The following is a 25,530-nucleotide window of genomic DNA, read 5'->3' on the forward strand; positions in this document are numbered from 1 at the left end:
TCCACAACTCAAATATATTAGATATGGGCTGTAGACCTGTCGATTTTATCACATTGGTATGATTTATTAAAATTTTTTTACAAGTGGTACATTTTCAAAAATCTTAGTATGAGGTATAAAGTCATACTTGTAACAGACAGTCTTTCATTCAAAACTTGATATTGTGCAATAGGGATCCACTGATATGGAAATTTTGGCCGATACCATAACCGATAATTAATTATATTTGGAGGCTGATAACAAATATATTTGCCGAAAAATATAAATCTGGATATAAATCAACATTCTGTTAGCCTGATTACATACACAAAAGGCACAGCTTATGAAGCCGCGTCCAGAGCACTTCAAATGAAATCATACATGTATAGTGGATAATTGCTTTTATTTTAAAACAACTTCAAATGCAGAAAACAAGGAAACTGCAAGGAAACATCTAAATCTTTCTTTTCCCATAATCATTTACCAAATGTAGTCTTCTTTGAACCAGTTAAATACAGCAATTTTACATTCCTATGGCCAATTTTTTTTTTTATTTGAAGTCTACTGACTGCAATTTATAATGAATTTGTTGAGTGAGCTACTTTTATAAATACATTGCATTGCAATTAATTCAAACTTGTCAAAAGACCACAATATGTCTCAAACTCACTATCAACATAATAACATGCTTTAACATTGAAAAAGAATAAAGAAACAAAATGCATTTGTGGCATGGATAAGTAAAATGGAGGGCCCTATTTTAATCGGTGCAAGCATTCAGTGCAGCGCAATGCCTTAACTCATAAGTGCAAAGTCAATGGGCACGGCCATGAAGTTTTGGTATTTTCATGCAAGTATAGGCGCAAGTGGGTTTGGCGAAATCGTGCATGCAAGGTGCTAATCGGTTCAATGGAGGTTCTTCTCCGGCACCGTTTCCATCCTATTATATAGTCCATTCCCTGTCAAGCACCAGCAATATAAACAAAGACAGTACATTCATAAGAAATTGGTAATGTAAATGGACTTTACGCAATGAAGTGGAAGAATGAAAATATGGATTTACATTATTTTGTGCGCCCTTGTTAAATTGGACACGTTCCTTTTATACGCATGGAAAATGTGGTTCAGGATATGGAAGTATGCTCCGTTAAATTACAGAAAATGTAAGCATTATTAATCATTTTCATCTACTGACAAACAAATCATGGCTAGTATTAACAGTGATTGTTTCGGCACGCACTTCACTTCAATATACAGTTGTGCTCAAAAGTTTGCATACCCTGGCAGACTGATCATGCAAAAAAACTGTATTTTATTTAAGGATCGTGATCATCTGAAGCCATTTATTATCACATAGTTGTTTGGCTCCTTTTTAAACCATAACGATAACAGAAATCACCCAAATGGCCCTGATCAAAAGTTTAGATACCCTTGAATGTTTGGCCTTGTTACAGACACGCAAGGTGACACACACATGTTTCAATGACAATTAAAGGTTAATTTCCCACACCTGTGGCTTTTTAAATTGCAATTAGTGTCTGTGTATAAATAGTCAATGAGTTTGTTAGCCATGGGGAGCAGAAAAGAACAGTCAAAAGACCTGCATAACAAGGTAATGGAATTTTATATAGATGGAAAAGGATTTCAAAAGATATCCAAAGCCTTGAAAATGCCAGTCAGTACTGTTCAATCACTTATTAAGAAGTGGAAAATTCAGGGATCTCTTGATACTAAGCCAAGGTCAGGTAGACCAAGAAAGATTTCAGCCACAACTGCCAGAAGAATTGTTCGGGATACAAAGAAAAACCTACAGGTAACCTCAGGAGAAATACAGGCTGCTCTGGAAAAAGACGGTGTGGTTGTTTCAAGGAGCACAATACGACGATACTTGAACAAAAATGAGCTGCATGGTCGAGTTGCCAGAAAGAAGCCTTTACTGCGCCAATGCCACAAAAAAGCCCGGTTACAATATGCCCAACAACACCTTGACAGGCCTCACAGCTTCCTGGCACACTGTAATTTGGAGTGACGAGACCAAAATAGAGCTTTATGGTCACAACCATAAGCGGTATGTTTGGAGAGGGGTCAACAAGGCCTATAGTGAAAAGAATACCATCCCCACTGTGAAGCATGGTGGTGGCTCACTGATGTTTTGGGGGTGTGTGAGCTCTAAAGGCACGGGGAATCTTGTGAAAATTGATGGCAAGATGAATGCAGCATGTTATCAGAAAATACTGGCAGACAATTTGCATTCTTCTGCACGAAAGCTGTGCATGGGACACTCTTGGACTTTCCAGCACGACAATGACCCTAAGCATAAGGCCAAGTTGACCCTTCAGTGGTTACAGCAGAAAAAGGTGAAGGTTCTGGAGTGGCCATCACAATCTCCTGACCTTAATATCATCAAGCCACTCTGGGGAGATCTCAAATGTGCGGTTCATGCAAGACGACCAAAGACTTTGCATGACCTGGAGGCATTTTGCCAAGACGAATGGGCAGCTATACCACCTGCAAGAATTTGGGGCCTCATAGACAACTATTACAAAAGACTGCACGCTGTCATTGATGCTAAAGGGGGCAATACACAGTATTAAGAACTAAGGGTATGCAGACTTTTGAACAGGGGTCATTTAATTTTTTTCTTTGTTGCCATGTTTTGTTTTATGATTGTGCCATTCTGTTATAACCTACAGTTGAATATGAATACCATAAGAAATAAAAGAAATATGTTTTGCCTGCTCACTCATGTTTTCTTTAAAAATGGTACATACTGTATATTACCAATTATCCAAGGGTATGCAAACTTTTGAGCACAACTGTACCTGAATGAAAATTTAATTAATTTACTGAAACATGAAAAAATTAAACCAAAAATACTTCTAAATTCAAATTACACTTCAAACTAAACTAAAATAGAATCAAAATAATGAAGTGGTCAAAAAAAATAATACCAAATCCAAACATTTTACTCTCTCCTTCTTTTGCAGTGACTTAAACATAATAATAATAATAATAATAATAATAATAATAATAATTGAAAAAATAAATCATGACCTCTAGAAAATATAACACAAATCTCATAATTTTTTGTTTCAATAAACGGCTTCAACAGTGATTGTCAAGGACATTATTTGATGTTCTGTACTTTCAGAATATGGACATGAACTTTATTACCACCTGCTGGTGAAATCTCCAAACTGCAAATGCAGGAACTGCATTTGGACGTTCGCTGAGTTAAGAGGTTGTATTGAAACAGCTAAGTGCATTTACATATTTATCAGGAAAATAGCAAATTGCGCTTTGCACGACTTCATTTACATACATTACACCCACAGTTTGCGTACATACATCCACAGTAGCGCAAACACTCCCACCCATGCATTCTGCACTTAGAATTAGCACTCTCACGAAACTTGGATAAGATGTTGCGCACGTCATAGCGCGTAGCTCTGCGCTTTCCGTACTCACGAAAACAGAGCCAAAATAGAGTGTTTACTCAGATCCAGTATGATCTTCTAAAGCAAAGTCTGCTGCATGCTGACGTGTCATGTCATGCAGAAAGCACCAGTCAAAACCCTCATGGTGAGTAGCGTGTGCCTGAAAAAGACATAATTTATCGGCTTTAGTATATCAGCCTTATTTTCTTATCGCACCGATAACCGATAACTTTAAAATTCACATTTATCGGCCTATAACGATATGACCGCCGATATATCATGCAATCATTAGGTTTGCAAGTGTTTTCTTTCTCAAAACCTTGAAAATAAATTCTTACACTAATAATTTTGAAAAGTTTCCACTTACTTGTGAAATCAGTAGTAAATAGTTTGAAGAAACTGCAACATGGTACAGACTGCTTTTTCACAATTTTAAAGTATCTCATGAGGGATTTTCAATGGCTGGGACAGGAAGCAAGCAACATGTGGTCACATGTTTGTTCAGTAGGCTAGATGTTCTTTGGCAAAAGCAATAGCACACTAATTGCACAGAAAGTTCTTCCAGAATAACCTGGGGGTGTCTAGAGTCCTGGGATCAAACTTGTTAGCAGCATTTGTTGCTTTGTTTCTTTCGGTTGACCGGGACTCACACCAGACTTTAGCCAAATACTATTTCACACAAAGGCGTTACAATTTCACTTCCAGAACCAAACCAAAAGTGCCAAATGTAAGCCAAATTTGGCCCAAGTCTGTTGCTATCTGGGTAGATCCTTAATCCATAGGCCGCATCCGGCATATATGAAAAACTATTTATAGTAATGAAAAAGTTAGGCATACTCTCATACTCATACCTGCTTGTTAGAGCAATGAGCAGCACTGTTGGGCGATGGACTAAATTCAGTGTTGCAACGAAGCAGTTACAATGCTGAGAGAGCAATTGTTTGTGCAAAACTACACAAAATTGGTCCAGCATAACAGGAATTACCTAATTTTACCTATCTACAAGTTCTGGACTCGACCAATTCTAAATCTGGAACAATTTAGTGTAAAAATAGGCTATTTTAAACATTTGTTCAGAGTGAAAATGTTTGCTTTATGGTAAGTTATGGTTATATGAATCACAATTGATTGTAACACATTCACTAGATCCTAAAAGTCTCAAAAGGCTGTATTTGAAGGGTGGTATTTAAGCAAACGAGGATATTTTCCCAGAAAAACCTTACCTGTTTCATATTACCGTAAATGAATCATTAACTGGGGCGTATAATTATCGCAGAAGGACATCACTGTAGAGACTTTTAGGGGAGAAACCTGGCCAGAGGAACTCAGGAAAACTGATACGATGTGCTTCAACTCACTGGCATGCAGAACACCCTCTGAAATTTTTGGCGAGAATTTTCTTCTTGGCTGCATAACTGAATCTCCGGAAACTTCTGTATTAGTCTTTTAAGAGAATTTACAAAGTTTGACAACTAGTTTTTCTTTCCTTCCAGTTCATACAGAGGTAAGCAGATGTTGTTAGTGTTACATTCAAAACATATTCTGTTAATCTATGCTTATTACAATAACAATAACAATGATTATTCAAAAATTGGTAGATCATTTCTTAAAGTCGTGATATCTCTGTCTATTGCAAAATACATAACACAATGTCCAATGTTAAAATCATTATAAAATAGGTGTGTGGGGGTCAGGGCAGAGCTAGGGGGTGGCCACCCCATTGGCCAGCCCACTCACAATTGCCGCTTTGGTGATTTTTTGTCTTAGGCACAATTTAGTTTTTTAGAGGTGGAACCATCTCTGTACAACCGCAACACACAGGAGACTTAACATGTGCGCACACCAAGGTCGCTGCCCCTCTCCATCCCTAGTGTCACTGTATCCACTCCCCTCCGTTTCTGTATCCATGCTCCTCCGCTTTCTCTTACTCATGCTCTCTGCAGAAGACCATTACAAATCGATCATTTACACACTTAGGTTAAAGAGTATATACTATACAGACATAAAACATCTTAGCCTACTTGGAACAGTCAACGCATACTGTCTGCAGAATTGTGCCTGGCCCTGAAAATGGTCCAATGTGCTTTCATTGCCAAGCGCACATAAGGCACCATCTAAAAAATCCACACACTGCGCCAAAACATAGACAGTGTCCAATCGTTCATTCAATGGACATGTAAACATTATGTTCAATTGACCTTAAACATAAAAAATACCCAAGTAAAAATACATTTTCACATCCCAAAGGGTTGTAGTAAGTTCCCAGTGAATAGACTAACTTACTACAGGTGAGATTATTACAGTGTATCCAATTCTATAAATACTGTTGTGACGAGGAGGAGGGCGGGGTCGGGCCGTGAGTGCGCATGGCCGGCCCCCAATCGGGCTAATCAGCCGAGGAGAGGGATAAAGCCGAGCTGGATGCGGCAGTTCGAGAGAGAGAGCCACACGCAGCTGCCGTGTGTGTATTTGTTTGTGTCTTTTTAAGTTTTCATTAAACATTATTTTGATGGTTCGTAAGGTTCCTGCCTCCTCCTTGCCCACATAACCCTGTGTGGCAGGGTGAGCAAGAGACAGACACAGTGGGTGTGGCGTCAAGCCTCGTAGAGGCATTTATTGGAAACATTGGAATAAAGTGTCCAAGGGGGAATAGTGTTCATAATAAAGGGGGAATCTGGCATCCTCACGGTGAACGGGGCTCTGTGAAAGGGCAGGGTAGTGTCCATAGGATAGCCCAGGTACGGGCTGGGTCAATCGGCCGCTCACGCTCCCCTCCAAAATCCACGGCGCGAGGGGTGGCGGCGTCACTGGCGGCCTGTCTTCCCAGGCCCACAGCAAGCATGAGGGGAAGGTGGCCCGGCATCTAGCCGGTCGGCAGCAACGTGAGCTGTTCACCCCTGGTGACTCATTAATGCGTCCGGGGGTCTGAGGAACGGGTCTGGCAGCACACCATCTTGTCCAGCTCCGAATCCTCCCAGCTCTGATCCTGGGCGTGCAAGGATGCCAGTGTGTGCATACGTGGAAATTTGAAGCTGGCTCCCCGAGAAGAGGTGCGCTCTGCATTTTAAAGACAGCGGTGATGAAGCATTATTCCCATCAGGTGTGCTTCATTCACCGCTGACTAAACGAGGCTTATTAATTATGCACCTCTTTTCGCTCTCCTGCCCAACTCTCGTCGTGAGCCTGGCAGAAGGGTGGCCCTAAGAGGTGGGGCGACGATGACAAGCCGGAGGGGCGGATCATTCCGCCACACCCTGTTACAACTGTATTCAATGGTTCAGGCTTGGGATCGTTGCCGTTTTCACGTATCGATAATCCGAAGATTTTCCCAATAATTATCTATGTATATCAGGTTTTTTTCAGATACAAATAGGTTCTGCTCGTTGCACAATAATCATCGTCTTTTCAAACATATTTCTCAACTCAACTTTGGTAAAAGGCTAATTAAAGAAACGTATGTCCCGTCTGGCAGATGACATGGCAAATTCTAAAATAAAACAATTGTTTTACGTGAAGGTACATACACACACACCGTGGACATGCCATCTCCAGAGGCTGTTAAAAATTGTCGCTGTAACGTTATTTTGGAGGACTGCACGTCTGGCCATAGCTTTTCAAAAGGTAAAATTAAGATATTATTACAGTTTGACAAGGAATCAGTTCTCTTGTCTCTAAACGTTTACATTCTGCAGTGTAGAGTGTTTTATAAAACGTAAAGAAGTGTTTAGAGCATTAAATCATTAACAAGACAATCAATCTATCAATATAAATAATTAACAAGACGGTCAATCTATCATGAATGAATGAATCAAACTCACTCGGAATGCAGACTATTAGTGATTGGTCATACATGAACAATTCGTTCATTTTGAGAAATGATTTGTTAACCTTCTTTTGGTCCAAGTCGTTCGTTCTTTTGTCACGTGACAGCCGTATACGCTATGCACACACACAAGAAATAGAAATTATTAGTTCACCTCCTGAGTCATCTGGTCCAACTCAGACAAGAAGATTCCATAGATGAACTAATCATTTCTGTTTCTCATCATTTGTCCTTGGCTGCATTATCATTTTTTCCTCATTGGGACTATAATCAAAGTTTGTGTAAGTAGACGTGTTGGGGGGATTTGGCTATTGAAAATGTAACGTTTTAATTTAATTCTGCTCAAATGAACGAAATGACTTGAATAAAGGTTTGATCGTATTGCTGAACGAGACTCAAAGATCCAAGTCAGTAAAATGATCAGATCTTCCCATCACTACAGACCATTTCTGACATGCTTTTCCATGCATCATTGTTTTATTTAACCATGCATGTGGTTACAGACAAATGATATAGAACAGTAAAAATCCCTCACGACACTGAAACTTCTCCGACTTGCCTGCACTCATCTCCAGTCTGCCAGGAGACAGATGACGTGAGCTCCGCTGTCTCTCATTGTTAGTCGCTCGCGAATGTCACTCGTAATTTGCATAAAGTTGACATTTTCTCAACTATGTCTTGTCGCTCTCCACGGCGATCTCTGTTGCGAACGGCCGCAGCAGCTCGTGTCACTGGAAGTCGGTATGCTCTCATTGAAAATGTATGGGATCATGTCGCTTTCTCGCGTGATGTCGCTGGCGGTGTGAACAGGGCTTTAGACTGCCATCAGCTTGTAATGTGTGTGTTATATCTGTTATTTGTTATTAATGATTTAATGCTCTAAACACTTCTTTACGTTTTATAAAACACTCTACACTGCAGAATGTAAACATTTAGAGACAAGAGAACTGATTCCTTGTCAAACTGTAATAATATCTTAATTTTACCTTTTGAAAAGCTATGGCCAGACGTGCAGTCCTCCAAAATAATGTTACAGCGACAATTTTTAACAGCCTCTGGAGATGGCATGTCCACGGTGTGTGTGTATGTACCTTCACGTAAAACAATTGTTTTATTTTAGAATTTGCCATGTCATCTGCCAGACGGGACATACGTTTCTTTAATTAGCCCTTTACCAAAGTTGAGTTGAGAAATATGTTTGAAAAGACGATGATTATTGTGCAACGAGCAGAACCTATTTGTATCTGAAAAAAACCTGATATACATAGATAATTATTGGGAAAATCTTCGGATTATCGATACGTGAAAACGGCAACGATCCCAAGCCTGAACCATTGAATACAGTTGTAACAGGGTGTGGCGGAATGATCCGCCCCTCCGGCTTGTCATCGTCGCCCCACCTCTTAGGGCCACCCTTCTGCCAGGCTCACGACGGGAGTTGGGCAGGAGAGCGAAAAGAGGTGCATAATTAATTAGCCTCGTTTAGTCAGCGGTGAATGAAGCACACCTGATGGGAATAATGCTTCATCACCGCTGTCTTTAAAATGCAGAGCGCACCTCTTCTCGGGGAGCCAGCTTCAAATTTCCACGTATGCACACACTGGCATCCTTGCACGCCCAGGATCAGAGCTGGGAGGATTCGGAGCTGGACAAGATGGTGTGCTGCCAGACCCGTTCCTCGGACCCCCGGACGCATTAATGAGTCACCAGGGGTGAACAGCTCACGTTGCTGCCGACCGGCTAGATGCCGGGCCACCTTCCCCTCATGCTTGCTGTGGGCCTGGGAAGACAGGCCGCCAGTGACGCCGCCACCCCTCGCGCCGTGGATTTTGGAGGGGAGCGTGAGCAGCCGATTGACCCAGCCCATGCCTGGGCTATCCTATGGACACTACCCCGCCCTTTCACGGAGCCCCGTTCACCATGAGGATGCCAGATTCCCCCTTTATTATGAACACTATTCCCCCTTGGACACTTTATTACCCCTTTTGGATATTTTTACGTTTATTATAGTTTCCAATAAATGTTATGTCGCCCCTTTGTGGTCTCCCAAAGCAATTACATCAGACTACATTGAATGGAAGGTACCTGACAGTGAATTGAAAGCACAAAAATTAGCCTTCTAATTTAAATGTCGGCTGATGTTAATATATCGATGCCTCAAAAATATATTGATCAAATAACATACAGATCAATAATCAATATATCGATATTTTATGACATCCCTACTATTCAATCCAGTACTGCCGCTCCCTATCCGCATATTACCCAGTCTGCCTAGGGCACCAACTCTCTAGAGTGGCACCATCTTAGAGGGCACCAGAAACTCCACTGGCTGCACTTACTTGCTCATTATACATTATTCAAGGACCCAATAGTAGATGCGCAACACAGACGATTGCCTCGCGCTCCTACTTTCGCACCTAGGACAAAAATCTCCAAAATTCACCAAAATGCTATTTTCATATTTCAAAGTTTGTAGTTAGTTCCCATTGGATAGACTGATTTACCACAGGTCAGATTATAACCTTTGGAATGTGAAAATAACATTTGGTTAATTTTAGTAATATTTGTTTTCTAAAATAATTGAATACTGTATATAATTCATATAATTGGACATACTGTAATAATCTAACTGTAGTAAGTCAGTCTATACACTGGGAAATTGATACAACCTTTGGAATGTGAAAATAACATTTTAGTAAATTTTTGTGATTATTTTCTGAAATAACTGAATACTGTATATTCATACATACAACTATCAAACTGGCAGTATATATTTTATTTTTTTAAATAATAGTGAATGTTAGGATAGAATTTGTAAGTCAACTGAATGCTCAGACACCAATGAGTTTTCAGACAGTCCTTTGCACACCTTTGATGAATATCCAACAAATATCTAACTTAAAAACAACTTTACCCTGCTGGTATATATATTTCTACTAGCGGTAGTGCAATACCTATCAAAGAAAACAGTGAATACTTTTTTGCATAATCACAAGTCAGTGTGCTTGGTATCCAAGTACAGACTTCATACGTAGAAACTAAATACTGTTTACTATATGTGCATCCTTCTAGAACTCTTGCACTCATTTCTTAATGGTGTACTTTTGTATTAAACCAAACTTCATTTGTGTTTGCATGAGTACAGAACATTTTAAATACTGTACATGATATAATAGTAAACGATGCTTAAATGGGATATTTACATGAGCTTTAAAGAACCTTAATAGGTGTACTCTTGTTGTTATTCATCTGTTTGGAAGGGTGTTTGTCAATTAAAAACTAATTCAACTTAGATTTAGTCTATTCATAGATCTGTCCTTCTATGTTTCAACACATAATGCTACGTAGTTTTTGAGGTTTAGTAAAAAGATTTACAAGAACAAAAGTATTGGGTTTTTAAAATATGTTTGATTTGTGTTTACTATACTGTCACATCACGTCATTATATTTTGAAATTAACTAGGACTCTTATTTTGAAATGTACTACTGCCATCTTTGTCATGTCTGGTTTTCTGTTTTCCTTCCTCATTGTTTAGCTTGTTTAGCCTATCAGTCCTTGTCTATGTGTAGTCCTCATGATTCTCTTGTTCCTGGTCAGTTCTTGTTGGAATGTTTGTATGTTTGTATGTAGTGCTTTGTTAGCCAGCATACTGCTGTTATGTTTGTGTTACCTTCTTCTTCATAAGATTCCTTCATAGTTGTATTCTCTTCTGTTTGTTTATAATTAAAAGTTCTGCGTTTGGATCCTCACTCTTTCGCCTCTTCCCTACACAACCCTGACAGAAGATCCGACCTTGCAAAATGGATCCAGTAGAACTTATTGAGCAGCTTTCCCAAGGGTCCACTTCTGCAGCTAAGTACTGCCTCAAATTCTGGAATCTGGCCACCAAATTGAACTGGTATGAGAGATCCCTCAGAACTATGTTCTGGTTGGGACTCAATGGCTGAGTGAGGAAACTGGTCCCTTTGGACTGTGATCGTCTGTCTCTTGAAGACTTTCTCTCCAAAATAATAAGGGCAGACCTTCTGCTCTTAGCTCTGGTGGTCCAGGACAGAGACCGTCCCCCTGCCGCTGCCAGCGTCCACGGCCATGGAGGCCGTTACCCTGCTGTGGCCATCGCCCCTTCTGCCACGGTCAACAAGCCAGCGCCCACGCCGGCCACGGTGAAAGAGCCAGATCCTGAAGCCTTGTCTGCCCCAGAGCTAACGTTTGAAGCCTCTTCTGTCCCAGAGCCAACGCATGAGATCCAGGCTGTCTTGACCCCTCCATAGTTGTATTCTCTTCTGTTTGTTTATAATTAAAAGTTCTGCGTTTGGATCCTCACTCTCTCTCGCCTCTTCCCTACACAACCCTGACATATACAGTGTTTCATATCTTTTAGACCAATGGTTAATTATTACTTAGATATCAAACTTTGTGAAATATAACCCCCACATTTTTTAAGTATTTAGTCTTGTTTGCCATCTGGTGGAGATAGTCTATTGTTTAATCTGAGGTTATTATAAAGTTCAGCCAAGTCTTCAGGACTTTTACTGGAATTTTCAAATGTGGTTTTCCAGACATGGACTCATACTAAAATTACCTAAATGTCTTAAAACAATTAGTTGTCTCTGAATATATTTTAGTGTTATGATACTGTACAGACAGGCATGTACTTATACATGTAAAAGACAGGCAAGTCTGACGTAGGCAGAACCAATCAAAATCTCTATTTGCTGGGGGTGGGATATTTCCCAACCAGTCACATTTTCTGTTTTTGCTGGGTGTCCCTCTCGCCTGTTATTGTTAAATGACCGATGTTGGCAGGGGCGGACTGGCTGTCGGGCGGACTGGCTGTCGGGAACACCGTGCATTTTCCCTGTGGGCCGCTGGATAATCTAGGCCAGCCTGTTGCTGCACAAGTACCGGCCTGTCCTACAGGCAATATAGGCGGCCGCCCTGGGCTCCAACATGCCTGCGCAGACCCCATTATAGAGTGAATATACAAAAGACTTTGTGAAGTCAAACTAATAGAATGGCTTTTATTTTGAAAACTGAAATGACTTTTATTTTGCGATGCAAAAAGATGGGGATGATGGTGTCGCAGGTGGCCGTCTCGGTGTGGAGCTCTCCAATTCTGATGTTGTTTTTGATTGTCCTGTGTTTAGTCATTTTTTTCCAATCAGTTTTACCAAGGATGAACTGCTGAATATTCGGCAGCACATACCAGACAATTTTTCCCGGTTTTTGACTATTCGGACGTTTTGCTGGACATTTTAGTCTGAGGCGCAGCTGTGTTGTTTAAGCACGCTATGAGATACAGGCGAGGGAAGCGAGCCGGCATGCTGGTCAAGCTCAGAGAGCGCGACTTTCAAACAGCGCTTCTGAGTATTCATCTATCGAATCTCCGCTCTCTCCCTAACAAAACAGACGAACTACATCTCCTCACCCGTACAGACAAGGACTTTTCAAACTCTGCTGCCTTGTGCTTCACAGAAACCTGGCTGAGTGAAGCCATTCCAGACAGGGCATTACATCTGCCAGACTTTCAGCTGTTCAGAGTGGATCGCATTGCGGAGTTAACAGGGAAAACAAGAGGCTGTGGAACATTCTTTTACATCAAAGAAAGTTGGTGGACAGATGTAACAACGTTAAAGAAGATGTGCTGTCCTAATTTGGAAGCGCTCTTTGTCAACTGTAAGCCTTTCTGCTCGCTGTGGGAGTTTTCCTAGTTTATTCTGGTGAGTGTTTATATTTATATTCCTGACTCACTTATTATTATTCTTGGCGATTTTAACAAAGCCAACCTCACCCGTGAACTGCCAAAATACAGACAGCACATTACATGCCCCACCAGGGACATAAATATACTGGACCACTGCTCTGACGCCTGTGGTCATGAAGTCATTTGAGAGACTGGTGTTGGCCCACCTGAAGGACATCACTGGAACCTTTCTAGATCCCCTTCAATTTGCTTATAGAGCAAACAGGTCTGTGGATGATGCAGTCATCATGGGATTGCATCATATCCTGCAACATCTGGACAGACTAGGGACATACAGTGCTGTGGAAAAGTATCTGCCCCCATCCTGATTTCTTCTGTTTTTGTGTATATCTCATACTAAATATTTTCAAAAATTCTAACAAAATCAAACATAAAACAAAGGCAGTCTGAGTAAACACAAAATACATTTTTAAATGATAATGTCATTTATTGAAGCAAAAAAGTTATCCAATACCAACTGGGCCTGTGTGAAAAAGTATTTGCCCTTAGTTACTAAATCCCCAAATCTATGAAAATGCATTCATAATGGGGTTCAGCTGCACTAGACACACCCAGGCCTGATTACTGCCAGTCTTGTTCAATTAAATCAACACCTAAATAGAACTTTTTCAGCAGTATGAAGTTGGCTAAAAGGTCTCACCCAGTAGTACACTATGCCAAGGTCGAAAGAAATTCCAGAAATGATGAGGAAAAAGGTGATTGAAATACATCAGTCTGGGAAGGGTTACAAAGTTTTTTCAAAGTCTCTGGGATGGGGCACTTAATCTGGGAAGATTTCTCCAAATGGAGAAAACTTTGCACAGTAGTGAACCTTCCCAGAAGTGGCCGACCTTCCAAAATTCCTCCAAGAGCACAGCAATGACTCATCCAGGAAGTCACAACAAAGCCAAGGACAACATCCAAGAAACTGCAGGCCTCTCTCGCATCAATAAAGGTCACTGTTCATGACTCCACTTTCAGAAAGACACTTGGCAAAAATGCCATCCATGGAAGAGTGACAAGGCGAAAACCACTGCTAACCCAGAAGAACATTAAGGCTCATCTGAATTTTGCCAAAACACACCTTGATGATACTCAAACCTTTTGGGAGAATGTTCTGTGGACTAATGAGTCGAAAGTGGAACTGTTTGGAAAATAAGGGTCCCGTTACATCTGGCGTAAATCAAACAGAATTCCACAAAAAATCATACCTACTGTCAAGCATGGTGGTTGTAGTGTGGTGGTGTGGGGATGCTTTGCTGCTTCAGGGCCAGGGCGAATTGCAATAATTGAGGGAAACCTGAATTCTGCTCTCTACCAGAAAATCCTAAAGGAGAATGTCTGGTCATCAGTCCGTGAGTTGAAGCTCAAGCGCAACTGGATTATACAGCAAGACAATGATCCAAAGCATAGGAGTATGTCCACCTCCGAATGACTCAACAAAAGCAAAATTAAAGTTTTGGAGTGGCCTAGTCAAAGTCCTGACTTGAACCCGATTGAGATACTGTGGCAGGACCTTAAACGGGCAGGGCATGCTCGTAAACCCTCCAATGTGACTGAACTAAAGCAGTTCTGCAAAGAAGAGTGGGCCAAAATTCCACCACAGCATTGTGAAAGACTGATCTCCAGTTTTCAGAAGCGTTTAGTTGCAGTTGTTGCTGCTAAAGGTGGCACAACCAGCTCTTAAGTATAAGGGGGCAGTTAGTTTTTCATATTAGTGATACAGGTGTTGGATAACATTTTCCCTTCAATTAAAAAAAAAAATGAATATTTGAAAACTGTATTTTGTGTTTACTCAGTTTGCCTTTGTTTTATGTTATATATCGTTTGAAGATCTTAAACAATTTAGTATGAAAAATACACAAAAACAGAAGAAATCAGGAAGGGGGCAAATATTTCCCACAGCACTGTATGCAAGGATCCTTTTTGTGGACTTCAGTTCGGCTTTCAACACTATCATCCCAGCTCTCCTATGGAATAAATTAACCCAGCTCTCTGTTCACATGTCTATCTGCCAGTGGATCACTAGCTCTCTGTCGGACAGGCAACATCTATTGAGATTGGGGAAATTCACTTCCAGCACATGTACAATCAGCACTGGTGCCCCCCAGGGATGTGTGCTCTCCCCACTACTCTTTTCCCTGTATACCAACGACTGCACCACCAAGGACCCCTCAGTCAAGCTCCTGAAGTTTTCATATGACACTACTGTCATTGGCCTCATCCAAGATGACGATTAGTCTGCATACAGAAGGTAGGTTGAACGACTGGCTCACTGGTGCAGTCATAACAACCTGGAGCTCAACACGCTAAAAACAGTGGAGATGATTGTGGACTTTAGGAGGAATACCTTAACATTGACCCCACTTACCATTCTAAACAGCACTGTGGCAGGAGTGGAGTCATTCAGGTTCCTGGGCATTGCCATCTCACAAGACCTGAAGTGGGAGACCCACATTGACTCCATTGTGAAAAAGGCCCAGCAGAGGTTGTACTTCCTTCACCAGTTGTGGAAGTTCAACCTGCCACAGGCGCTGCTAATCCAGTTCTTCTCAGCAGACATTGAGTCTGTCCTCTGCACTTCAATAACTGTCTGGTTTGTTTCAGCTATAAAATCGGACATCAGAAGACCACAAAGGACAGTTTGGACTGCTGAGCGGATTACTGGTTGCCCCTTGCTCTCCCTTCAAGACTGTACACTTCCAGAGTGAGGAAAAGGGCTGGTAAAATCACTCTGGACCCCACTCACCCAGCTCACTACCTTTTTGAACTGTTGACTTGCTACAGAGCATTGAGCACCAGAACCGTCAGGCACAAGAACAGTTTTTTCCCTCAGGCTATCCATCTCATCAACAGATGTTCTCATGAACATCTCAAAACTATAATATAATTACGTGCAATACACAGCCTAGTCAATTATATTATTTAACATATCCTACCTCTTCTGCATTACATTCCCTTGCACTGTATATACAGGGGTGTAGCAGTCATTTTAAAAGGGGGGGGCAACACTTACAGTGCAGTATTAATATATTACAGTATATATTAATAAGTATGATATAAATATTATATTAATCTATACATATTATATACTTTTAATATTTGTAATATTTTAAAGATTCAAGTATTGCAAATTAATTGCAAAATTTAAATGTATCCAAGTGACTTGTGTGTTTTGACTACGTTCACCAAAATTCGTTCAGATCAGTTTAATGATTAGTTCAGTGACCATTTCTGGTGATGCCAGAAGATGGTGACAAATGAGTGTCTTGTGTGAAATTAGTTAGTCACTGAATCAACGATCAAAAGAAAATTTTAATCCTTTTAAAATTTGTATGTCTACAGACCTACAAAGAGAGTTTAGTAGAGGTTTAAGCATTATAAATCTATAATTTCCCTACAGTTTGTGAGCTGCTGAGCATGAATTTTATCAAAAGACAACAATAACAGTCTTATAATAAGAGTTTCAATAACGTCAGTACATTTTCATGTATAAAAAAGCAAATTTATTCACTTCAGTAAAATGTTCTAAGAACACAGCAGATCTATCTTTTTCCCTACAGTTTGTCGACTGCACACCATAGAGGTAAAAAAACAGGAGCTGATATTAAAAATAACTTTACATGTATAACACAGATCTAGTAATCTGCTCAAATTGGCAAAAACAAATGATCAAACTATTACCTCACAAACATAATGTAAAAAACATAACTTAATGAAGACTGATATAAACTCCACTTACAATGTGTTCTTAAAAAAAGGTTTGTCCTTTGTTTTTTTCTGCAGTGCATTTCACATAATGCTGCCAATCAAGAACGATATGCTGATAAATAAATCTCATTTGTGTGTTCCTTATCTCTAGCTTATTAATTTAGATAAACATCATTGTGATAAAAAATATGGATAAATGAGCATTGTTGAAAGAAACTTTGTAGAAATTAATGGAGCCGCGTTGATCAGACTGTCTGACTGATGACCTATTACGTAAGGGTTGTTTCGGCTCATGAAACTCCTGTGATTGGTTGGATGGTCACTCAATCAGCCCAAAGTAAAAAAACGCAAAGAATACTGTATACAAATCCACCATTTAGACTCGATATGGGTTTAGCTTGAAAAAGTGCAGGAGACAAAATCACCATTTTAAAGGGTACGGGGGGGGCATGTCCCGCACATCCCCCGTGGCTGCTACGCCCTTGTGTCTATAACAGATTTGTATTTGTACATTTTATATATATATATATATATATATATATATATATATTGTCTTATTGTGTATTTCTATATACACTTACATTTCTATTCGCTTTTTATTTTTATTCTATTTTTTTTATTATCTCCGTCTTGTTGTTGTATTGTTTGTACACTGGAAGCTTCTGTCACCAAGAAAAATTCTTGTGGAAGCATACTTGACAATAAAGCTCATTCTGATTTTGAAATTATTTACACAATACATTGCAGCGTATTTCCATGTGTGCTCATAAATTCTGTACCTTGCGTGGACCTCATTATTTGACATACAAATCACAATAATGGTGACAATCGAAGACAACATATTAAGTATAAGATGAGCTCTGAATATGACATATAACTGCAAGTTACAACAAATACAATAACAGCAGCATATATAAAATCTGCAAACAGTAAAGTTATGAGCAGCACTTAGTCATTTGCATAATTTATTCATACCGCAGGGAGCTGAAGTGCAGCTTGCTGAGTAATGCTCACGCCTGATAAAAATGCAGAAAATAAGTCATGAAAAATATTACTTTGTGGCTATTTGAGTCTTTGAGGCTTACTTTTTTAAAGGATAGCAGAAACAGCGCTTGTCAAAGCATAGGGCTTTTCACTTTTTCTCAAGAATAATCTGGGGAAGGAATTAAAACACTGCAGATGTAAAGATGCAACAAACTCAGAGTAAAAATATAAGTTCTACACTTTAAGATGTATGTTTATTTATTTTTTTATCTATATTTATATATTTTTTAATTTATATATGTTCATATTCTGGCCAACTTTGTTTTCATAGATTATTTTTACAGTAAACATTTACACATAATTATGTGAGTAATTGACATAAAATTTTCATCAGTGTCCTGCTGTGTGACACTTTCTTCATCTAACTATTTTAAACAACATTTTATGAACTTGTATAGCTATATTTACATATATAATACATTATTATTATACTTGTTGTTTCCACAACCTCATATTGACTAAGACAATAGTTTATTTGCACTTCTAGAAAAAAAGTTGAAAGATGATTAAGATCTTTATGCTGACTTGTCACAGCACCTAAAATACACACTTTCCCTTGTACTTTAATGTACATTTTAACCTAACATCTGTATGTTGGGAAAAAAGTTTTCGGACATGTTATTTGTCTGAGCTATAAAGTGCTTATTTTAGTGCTTTCTCTAAAAAATCCACTCATCATATACGGTGGTTTTATATGTTTTAAAGTTATTACCATTTTTGCACTGTGGGGCCCGTAGTCATGACTAACAGTCAATAGAAGTTCTTTTTTTTTTTTTTTTTTTTAATTGAGCTGGAAAATGAAATCAATGAGCTGGTGTGTTATGGTGTGGTGTGTTGCAGGCTGGGTTTGGTGGGCTGCTCTGGGCCAGAAAGTCCAGGGCCACATTTTAGTCCCAGTCTGCCCCTGGGTGTTGTTCACATAAACTGTCCTGAAAGTGTACAGAAAAATAATGTCTTCAAGAGTGGCAACCCTACAATACAATTTTAATATTCCATGAAATAAAAATGTTTTATCTTTTGTGTCTATATGGACAGGAGAATTCTCTAATTTCTCTAAATTAATCTTGAGGCAAAACACAGGGCAAAACAAAAGTGAATCATGACATAACCCCCCAATGGGTAGCTCCTGATGCCCAAGGAAGGGAGGTAAGGAAGGCAGGGCCAAGATGGAGCCGGAGACCAAAGAGGCCAAAGCAGATTAGGCGGAAGGCCGGGAGACCAAGGAGATCAGAGCAGATCGGGTAGACGGCCGAGAGACCAAGGAGACCAGAGCAGATCAGGCGGATGGCCAGGGGACCCAGGAGACCACCTCATGGTAGAGACTGGATCAGGAGGCCTGGTTGGCAGCCACAGGGCTGAAACAGGGTCAGGAGGCCTGGGAAGCGGCCACAGACTAGAGACTGGAGCTGTGGAAGGCAGAGCTGTGGGAGGCTTGAGGGGCGAAGCCGTGGAAGGCGGAGCCGTGGGAGGCTCGAGGGGCGAAGCCGTGGAAGGCTCAAGACTAAGAATACTGGATGACTGGGAAATGACCTCTGTGGTCGTGGGCAGAGACTCGGGAACGACCTCTGTGGTCACGGGCGCGGGCAGAGACTCGGGAGAGGAGGATCCTCTGAATCGAGAGTTTCTAGTGTTAAACTCACGTATTGGCTCTGGGACGGACAAGGCTGGCAACGCTGGCTCTGGAACGGACGAGGCTCGGTGGCCGTGGTAGGCATGGAGCAAGGAGCCGCGGGCGGCTTGGCTATGACATGGCGTGGAGCAGACTCAGGCGTGGCTGTGACATGGCGTGGAGCAGACTCAGGCGCGGGAGGTTTGGAAGCCGGTTTCAGGGTAGGGAGAGGAGGATCCTCTGAATCGAGAGTTTCTAATGTTAAACTCACGTATTCTTCCCAAGTGTAGTCTCCTGTCTCCGGCAAATCCCTCCACCTGTGAGCTAATAGTCCGATACAGAGATTTCAGGTGGGAATCAGCAAATCACGTGTATCTGGCAATGGGGCTAAAAAGATGCAAGTATTCCTTAATGGGTAAGTCCGCCCGGCTCAACTGGACAAAGTAAGCCACTAGATCCATTTAGGTTCGGTCAGTTGTTCTGTAATGTTTAAAGAAGGTCACGAGTGCGGGATCTAGGAGCAGCTTAACTTTAACGAAAAAATAAAACAAAATACAAAAGAGGAATACAAAACAGGATAAACGCTGGAACAGGGCAAGACTGCGAACAAGGAAGCAAAACAAACGTAAACAAACGTAAACAAACAGGATAGAAACCAGAGCACAAACTGAAGAGAAACACAACAACTGACAAAGGTAAATCAGACTTCAGGGCAATATATACACAGGGATAAACGAGGTAAATGAAACACAGGTGAGAACAATAGGGAACAGCTGGTAGTGATCAGGGCAGTGAATTATGGGAAATGTAGTGCTAGGGAGACTAGAGACAGATGACAGAGGCAAAACAACAGTGAATCATGACAGATACACATATGAATTTTAAAAACTCAAGTTTTCGTGTAAAAAGGTTTAAATATGCTTAAAATTCTTTGTGAATATTCTGTATGGGATATTTATTTTTATATTTTAAAGTGTAAGAAATAAGCCATACACAACTGTGTTATTAAACTATTTAATTTTTAAAGCATGGACATATTTTCAGAATGTTTACTTAGAGACATGAAGATTTTTTCTTCTGAAGATATGCTTACTTTCTGAAAATTCTACATTAGAAGTTTCTTTAAAAAGAAATGCTGCTGATTTCATTTTTTCCAAGAACTGAAAACAGATATTCTGTTTGAGATAAGATGAAACAAAGCAATTGTTGTCTGCTAATAAAGTCTCCATTCTCATTTGTTCATTCATTGTCAACCATCTGTATGTATTACCCTAATGGCATAATTTTTGTTCTAATTATTTATTTGCCTTTTGGGTAAAAAAACACAATTAACAAATACAGAGCTTGACTAGCTTACTGCATAGATCCAAGTTATCTAAATACCATAAGTATCTTCACTGCTTTCACAAATTTTTTAAAACAAAACTGAGATTAGGAACCTAATAACTATTTTTCCTCTGTTTTCTTGCAGATCTAAACATGAGAATGTTTGCTTCGCTTGCTCTCCTTCTCAGCCTCCATGCTTTTCTGCACATTAAGCCAGCTAAATCCAAGCATTGCTGTACAATAACAGCTGATAGGCATGCAGCAGACTGTAAAGGCATGTAGCTAGGCCAGGTGCCTGTAACAAAACTTCCTGCCTCTGTGGTAGAGCTTGACCTCTCTTTCAATATCATACAGGTCATCCGCAGACATTTTTTTTTTTTTTATCTTACTCTTGTGAGTCATCAAGCTTAATTTCAACAACATCTCATTGATAGTGGATGAAGCCTTTCAGAGAAATCTTCTGCTAAAAGGAACTACATTTATTTAATAACTCTCTGACAGAAATTCTTCTCAAAGCTCTTGAGCTGCTCACAAAGCTGCATGTTTTACGATTGTCCAATAATTTGTACACATGGGCAACTCTGGGCACTATTTTATTTTTATAATTCATTATCAACACGCTTGGAACAAAACAAACAGAGAATGATGATGCCATAGTCCTCATCAGACAAAAACCCAACTTGACAAGATGACAGGACCGTAACAACACCAGAGAGCACGTGGCGGTAAATTGTGCACGGCGGTAACCAACAACCAGACCCGTGTGCTCATACAAAGACTGTACACAAAACACAAGACAGACGGGATGCTAATTCTATGGTCCCACCAGACAGAAACCCAACCTGACAAGGTGACAGGACCGTGACAAGTATGCGATTTTATAACACTAAAATAATTTTAACACACATATTTTTTACGTCTTTTGGCTATACTAATCAATAAGTATTTTAACGTTTACAGATTGGCCCCATTCACTTCCATTGTAGGTGTCTCAGTGTAACCCAGATTTGTGCTTTTTTTAAAGAAAAGGAGGGACGAGTCAAAATGTATTTTTGTGGTAATCAATATTATGCCACAAATGCTGTTGATTGAGCTTAACCTGGTCTGTTGACTGGTCTACAGGGCTTTTAGACACTTTTTAAGCTGGTTAGGTTGGGAGGCCATGTTAAATCAGCTAAGACCAGCTAACCAGCTTAAGCTTGTTGAAGATGATTTTTGCAGCAGGATTCTCAGCAAAGCATCATACAATATCCCCATCCCTAAACCATCTTAGCAAGGCTAGGAAACCATCTTAAACTTGCTAAGATCAGCAAACCATCTTAGGCTGGTTCAAGATGGGGTTTTTTTCCAGCATGATTCTTAAAAAAGCATTATACAATGTCCAAACCCTGGAATGTGTAATGTGAGTCACTTTGGATAAAAAGCAACTTTGTAAATTTTTGCCCCTTTTTTTTTCTTTTCTTTTTTTTTTTTTTTTTTTTTTTTTTTAAGAACTCATCAAACTGTGGAAATAAACCCAAAGTGCAAACATTGACATGTTAACGGATATGCATCCTAACATGTTTTATCATTATTAAGGCCATCTTTGAGTTGTCACGGAATTTCATGAACAACGAGTGGTGCAACTAGAGCTCTACTACACCCAACAACGGGCCATCGGCAAGACATTCAGTGATGTCATCCTGGTCTTGAAGGAACCCATTGATCCTACTTCTCTGCCTAGTAAATTCTGCAAGCTCAAAAAGATGATCAATACCAAAACCTACTTGGGGTGACCTCAGCAACCCACAGAACAGAGCTACTTCTGGGTCCCATGCCACTTGAGAACCCGAGGTCAGCAGATTCTAAAGGAACACATAAAGATGGCCACCAAATTAGCAACCAGCCTCCAATTGGAGAAGTCCACAATCTTTCAGAGAACATGCAGAAGGACCAGTGTTACCAGTAGTGTGCATTAACACGTTACTGCAGGCTGTTTTGCAATTTTGTATTTTTTTATGTTAATGGACAGCATCTTTAAAATTCAGTTGCACTGATGACCCATTTTTATCTTGACAGGCCTAAACATTTACTGAGGTCTTATCAAAAACATTAAGAACTGAACACACAATTTTATATATATTTTTCATATTGATTGTAGACTTTGAGATGAATTCAATAGGGGAATACAACATTAAAATAGTAAAATAAATAAATAAATAAATAAATAGTTCAAAAGAATTAAAATCCCTAAAACATAGAAATTCTGCATCCAAATGAAACACCTGAACACTGTGCCTTATCTGAGTGTACGTACTAGAATACTGCACATTATCATAAATAGATTAATTCTGGCAACATTTTTTATTGTGAAAATGAAACCACAAAGATGCCTCACTTCACCTCACCTCAGAAGATTGTGCAGCATAACATTTATTTAATTTTTCCACAGAACCACGATAGCCTGACACAACACTTAACAAATGACAGCTTTTTTTTTTTTTTTAAGAAACATAAAAACATAGACATGAGTTGTTTGAATGAGGTTGGATCAACTTTCTACAGCACAAAGCATGACATCCCAGACTGAATTCTGTCCCTTACAGCCTCGCTTTAATTCCCATTGAAAATTAAATATGGCTCTACTGTGAATAAGATCTATTGTCTTCTGATTAAGCATATTTTTATTCTGTGTGAAATAGCCTATGTAAATGTTTTTATGGTTTAACTGAAGAAAAAAGCAGACAATATCTGATCCGATGTTCCAGCACATTATTTAACTGACACCTAGCGGCTTGGGATGCAGCATAATTTAAAATCAATAGTTTCAGATGCCACTGTAGAAATTTAGTAATCATAGTCAGCCATGATTACTTTAATCAATGAGTGAAAGTGTCAAATAACAGGATGTTTACTGAGATTAAGCCAGTAATATTTGGCTGGTCATGTGATTCTAACATGGCAGACCCCATGTGTGGACCCTCTCCATATAGAATAAAACCGCTTGTATAAGGTTACAGATATGACTGGAGTGTTCATTTTAATGTGAGTGGTCATGATTTCCTACATATATCACAAAATTACAATTCATTGTCTTTGGGAGTTAAACTTTTATAATGAGTTAAAATTACTGATTGCGCCTTTAACGTGCAGATTTTCGATAGTATGAGTGTACATGGAGAGGCGGGATATGGGAGGTGGCTAACTAATTCCGATGCACAGGTGAACGCTATTTAATGAGATGCTTTTGGACATTAGTGACTGCTCAGACTTTAGTTAGACTACTGCTTCCTTTTACTCGGTAAGTTGATAAACGTTACGGTTTGATTGTTTTTTTGTTTATTATTATTTATTACTTATTACAACAACAGTCTGAAAATAGAAGATTCACAAATCACGTTATACATGTTTCATTGCATAAATATCCAAAAATTTACGGTAACTTTTAAGAAAAGCCTTGTAGACTGATGTCAGATATTCCAGCCGGTATGAATTTTGAATATCGGTTTGCGGTAGTTTATTAGGCTACTTGCCAACCAATGACTCCAGGTTACAAGCATAAGGTTATTATTATTTATTTACTTTTACTATGATATACTGGGACATCATGGCCCATATGGCTAATGTTTATGACAAATGTAGGGTTAATATAGGCCTACTTTTAGTTTTCCCACAATGGCGTTGATATAAAGTTCAATTTAAGTGCAGTAGTTTTATCTAGATGGTCTTAAGTTAATTTCTTATGTTAGTGTCTTTTATTATTGACAGTTTCTATGAGACTTCGCATAAGCGTCAATATTTGATTGTTCAAGTCTATTTAAAGTAAGCAAATAAAAAAATATAGGCCAGTATGCCTTAAATGCTGAATGGTCAGTCCCAGTGCTTTTGGTTCACACACAAGGCTGATTGAATAATTTATGTGTATCTGTCTTCCCTCTCATTGCTGATCATCATCAACCTGCCAGTGCCAAAAGGCCTTTTACCTCAGAGATATTAGATCCCTCAGTGGCTGTGTAACCCTATTCTTCAGGGTCTTGGGGGGGCCTTGGGGGTCAGCAGGTGTCCATGCAAGAGGCAAAAATAATATGCATTCTTAAAGCAACATTTAAATGCTGGAGATTGCTCTGCTTCCTAGAGAAAGAGCACTGAAACGAATATGGGCATCTAGCCCACCAGGACCTCTAGTGTTAAGTGGCATATTTGTTTGACTTCATGGCATTTTCTTAAAGAAAATAACACTAAATGCTGTTTTTAACTTCTGCTTTCTCTGCAGGGTATCTTTTTATACATATATAAAGAAAAGCAACATGGTTTCACAGCTGGAAAATGCAATGGAAGGCCTCATTAAAGTCTTCCATACATACTCTTCCAAAGAAGGAGACAAGTACAAACTAAGCAAAGCTGAGCTAAAGAGCTTACTTCAGGGAGAACTTGGTGACTTTTTAGCAGTGAGTGTGGTTTGGTGTGGTTTTTTTTTTTGTTTTTTTTTTTTTTTTGATCCTGCACATAATTGGAGAAACATTGTGAATCACTGTGTTCTGTTGTAGGCAAGTAAAGACCCCATGGTTGTGGAGAAGATAATGTCTGATTTGGATGAGAACCGGGATGGAGAGGTGGACTTCCAGGAGTTTGTTGTTCTGGTGGCTGCTCTCACAGTGGCATGTAATGAATTCTTTGTAGAGAGCATGAAGAATTAAATGAAGTGTCTGTCTTCCATGTTTCTCCTCAGTTGCATTTTCACTTGCAAGAGACCATTTTGTAAATGTTATCAGAAATAATGGTTCTGGATGTGAAATGAATATACTGTATGTGGAATGTACATAAAAGCAAACAGGCATAAACAAGATTCTATTGATTCCATTCAGTGTTTGGCTT

General features: G+C 39.5%; 1 protein-coding gene across 1 annotated transcript; it reads left to right on the top strand.

The window, feature by feature from the left end:
• The first annotated feature begins 23,256 nt into the window (after nucleotides 1–23,256).
• On the top strand, nucleotides 23,257–25,448 carry s100a1 (S100 calcium binding protein A1). The gene is made up of 3 exons (XM_051721997.1): nucleotides 23,257–23,956; nucleotides 24,929–25,103; nucleotides 25,203–25,448. Exons 1-3 carry the CDS (start codon nucleotides 23,892–23,894, stop codon nucleotides 25,350–25,352), a joined length of 390 nt encoding a protein of 129 aa, XP_051577957.1. The 5' UTR covers nucleotides 23,257–23,891; the 3' UTR covers nucleotides 25,353–25,448.
• The last annotated feature ends 82 nt before the right edge of the window (nucleotides 25,449–25,530 follow it).

This window comes from Myxocyprinus asiaticus, chromosome 16, assembly GCF_019703515.2.
Source record: "Myxocyprinus asiaticus isolate MX2 ecotype Aquarium Trade chromosome 16, UBuf_Myxa_2, whole genome shotgun sequence".
NCBI classification, from domain to species: domain Eukaryota; kingdom Metazoa; phylum Chordata; class Actinopteri; order Cypriniformes; family Catostomidae; genus Myxocyprinus; species Myxocyprinus asiaticus.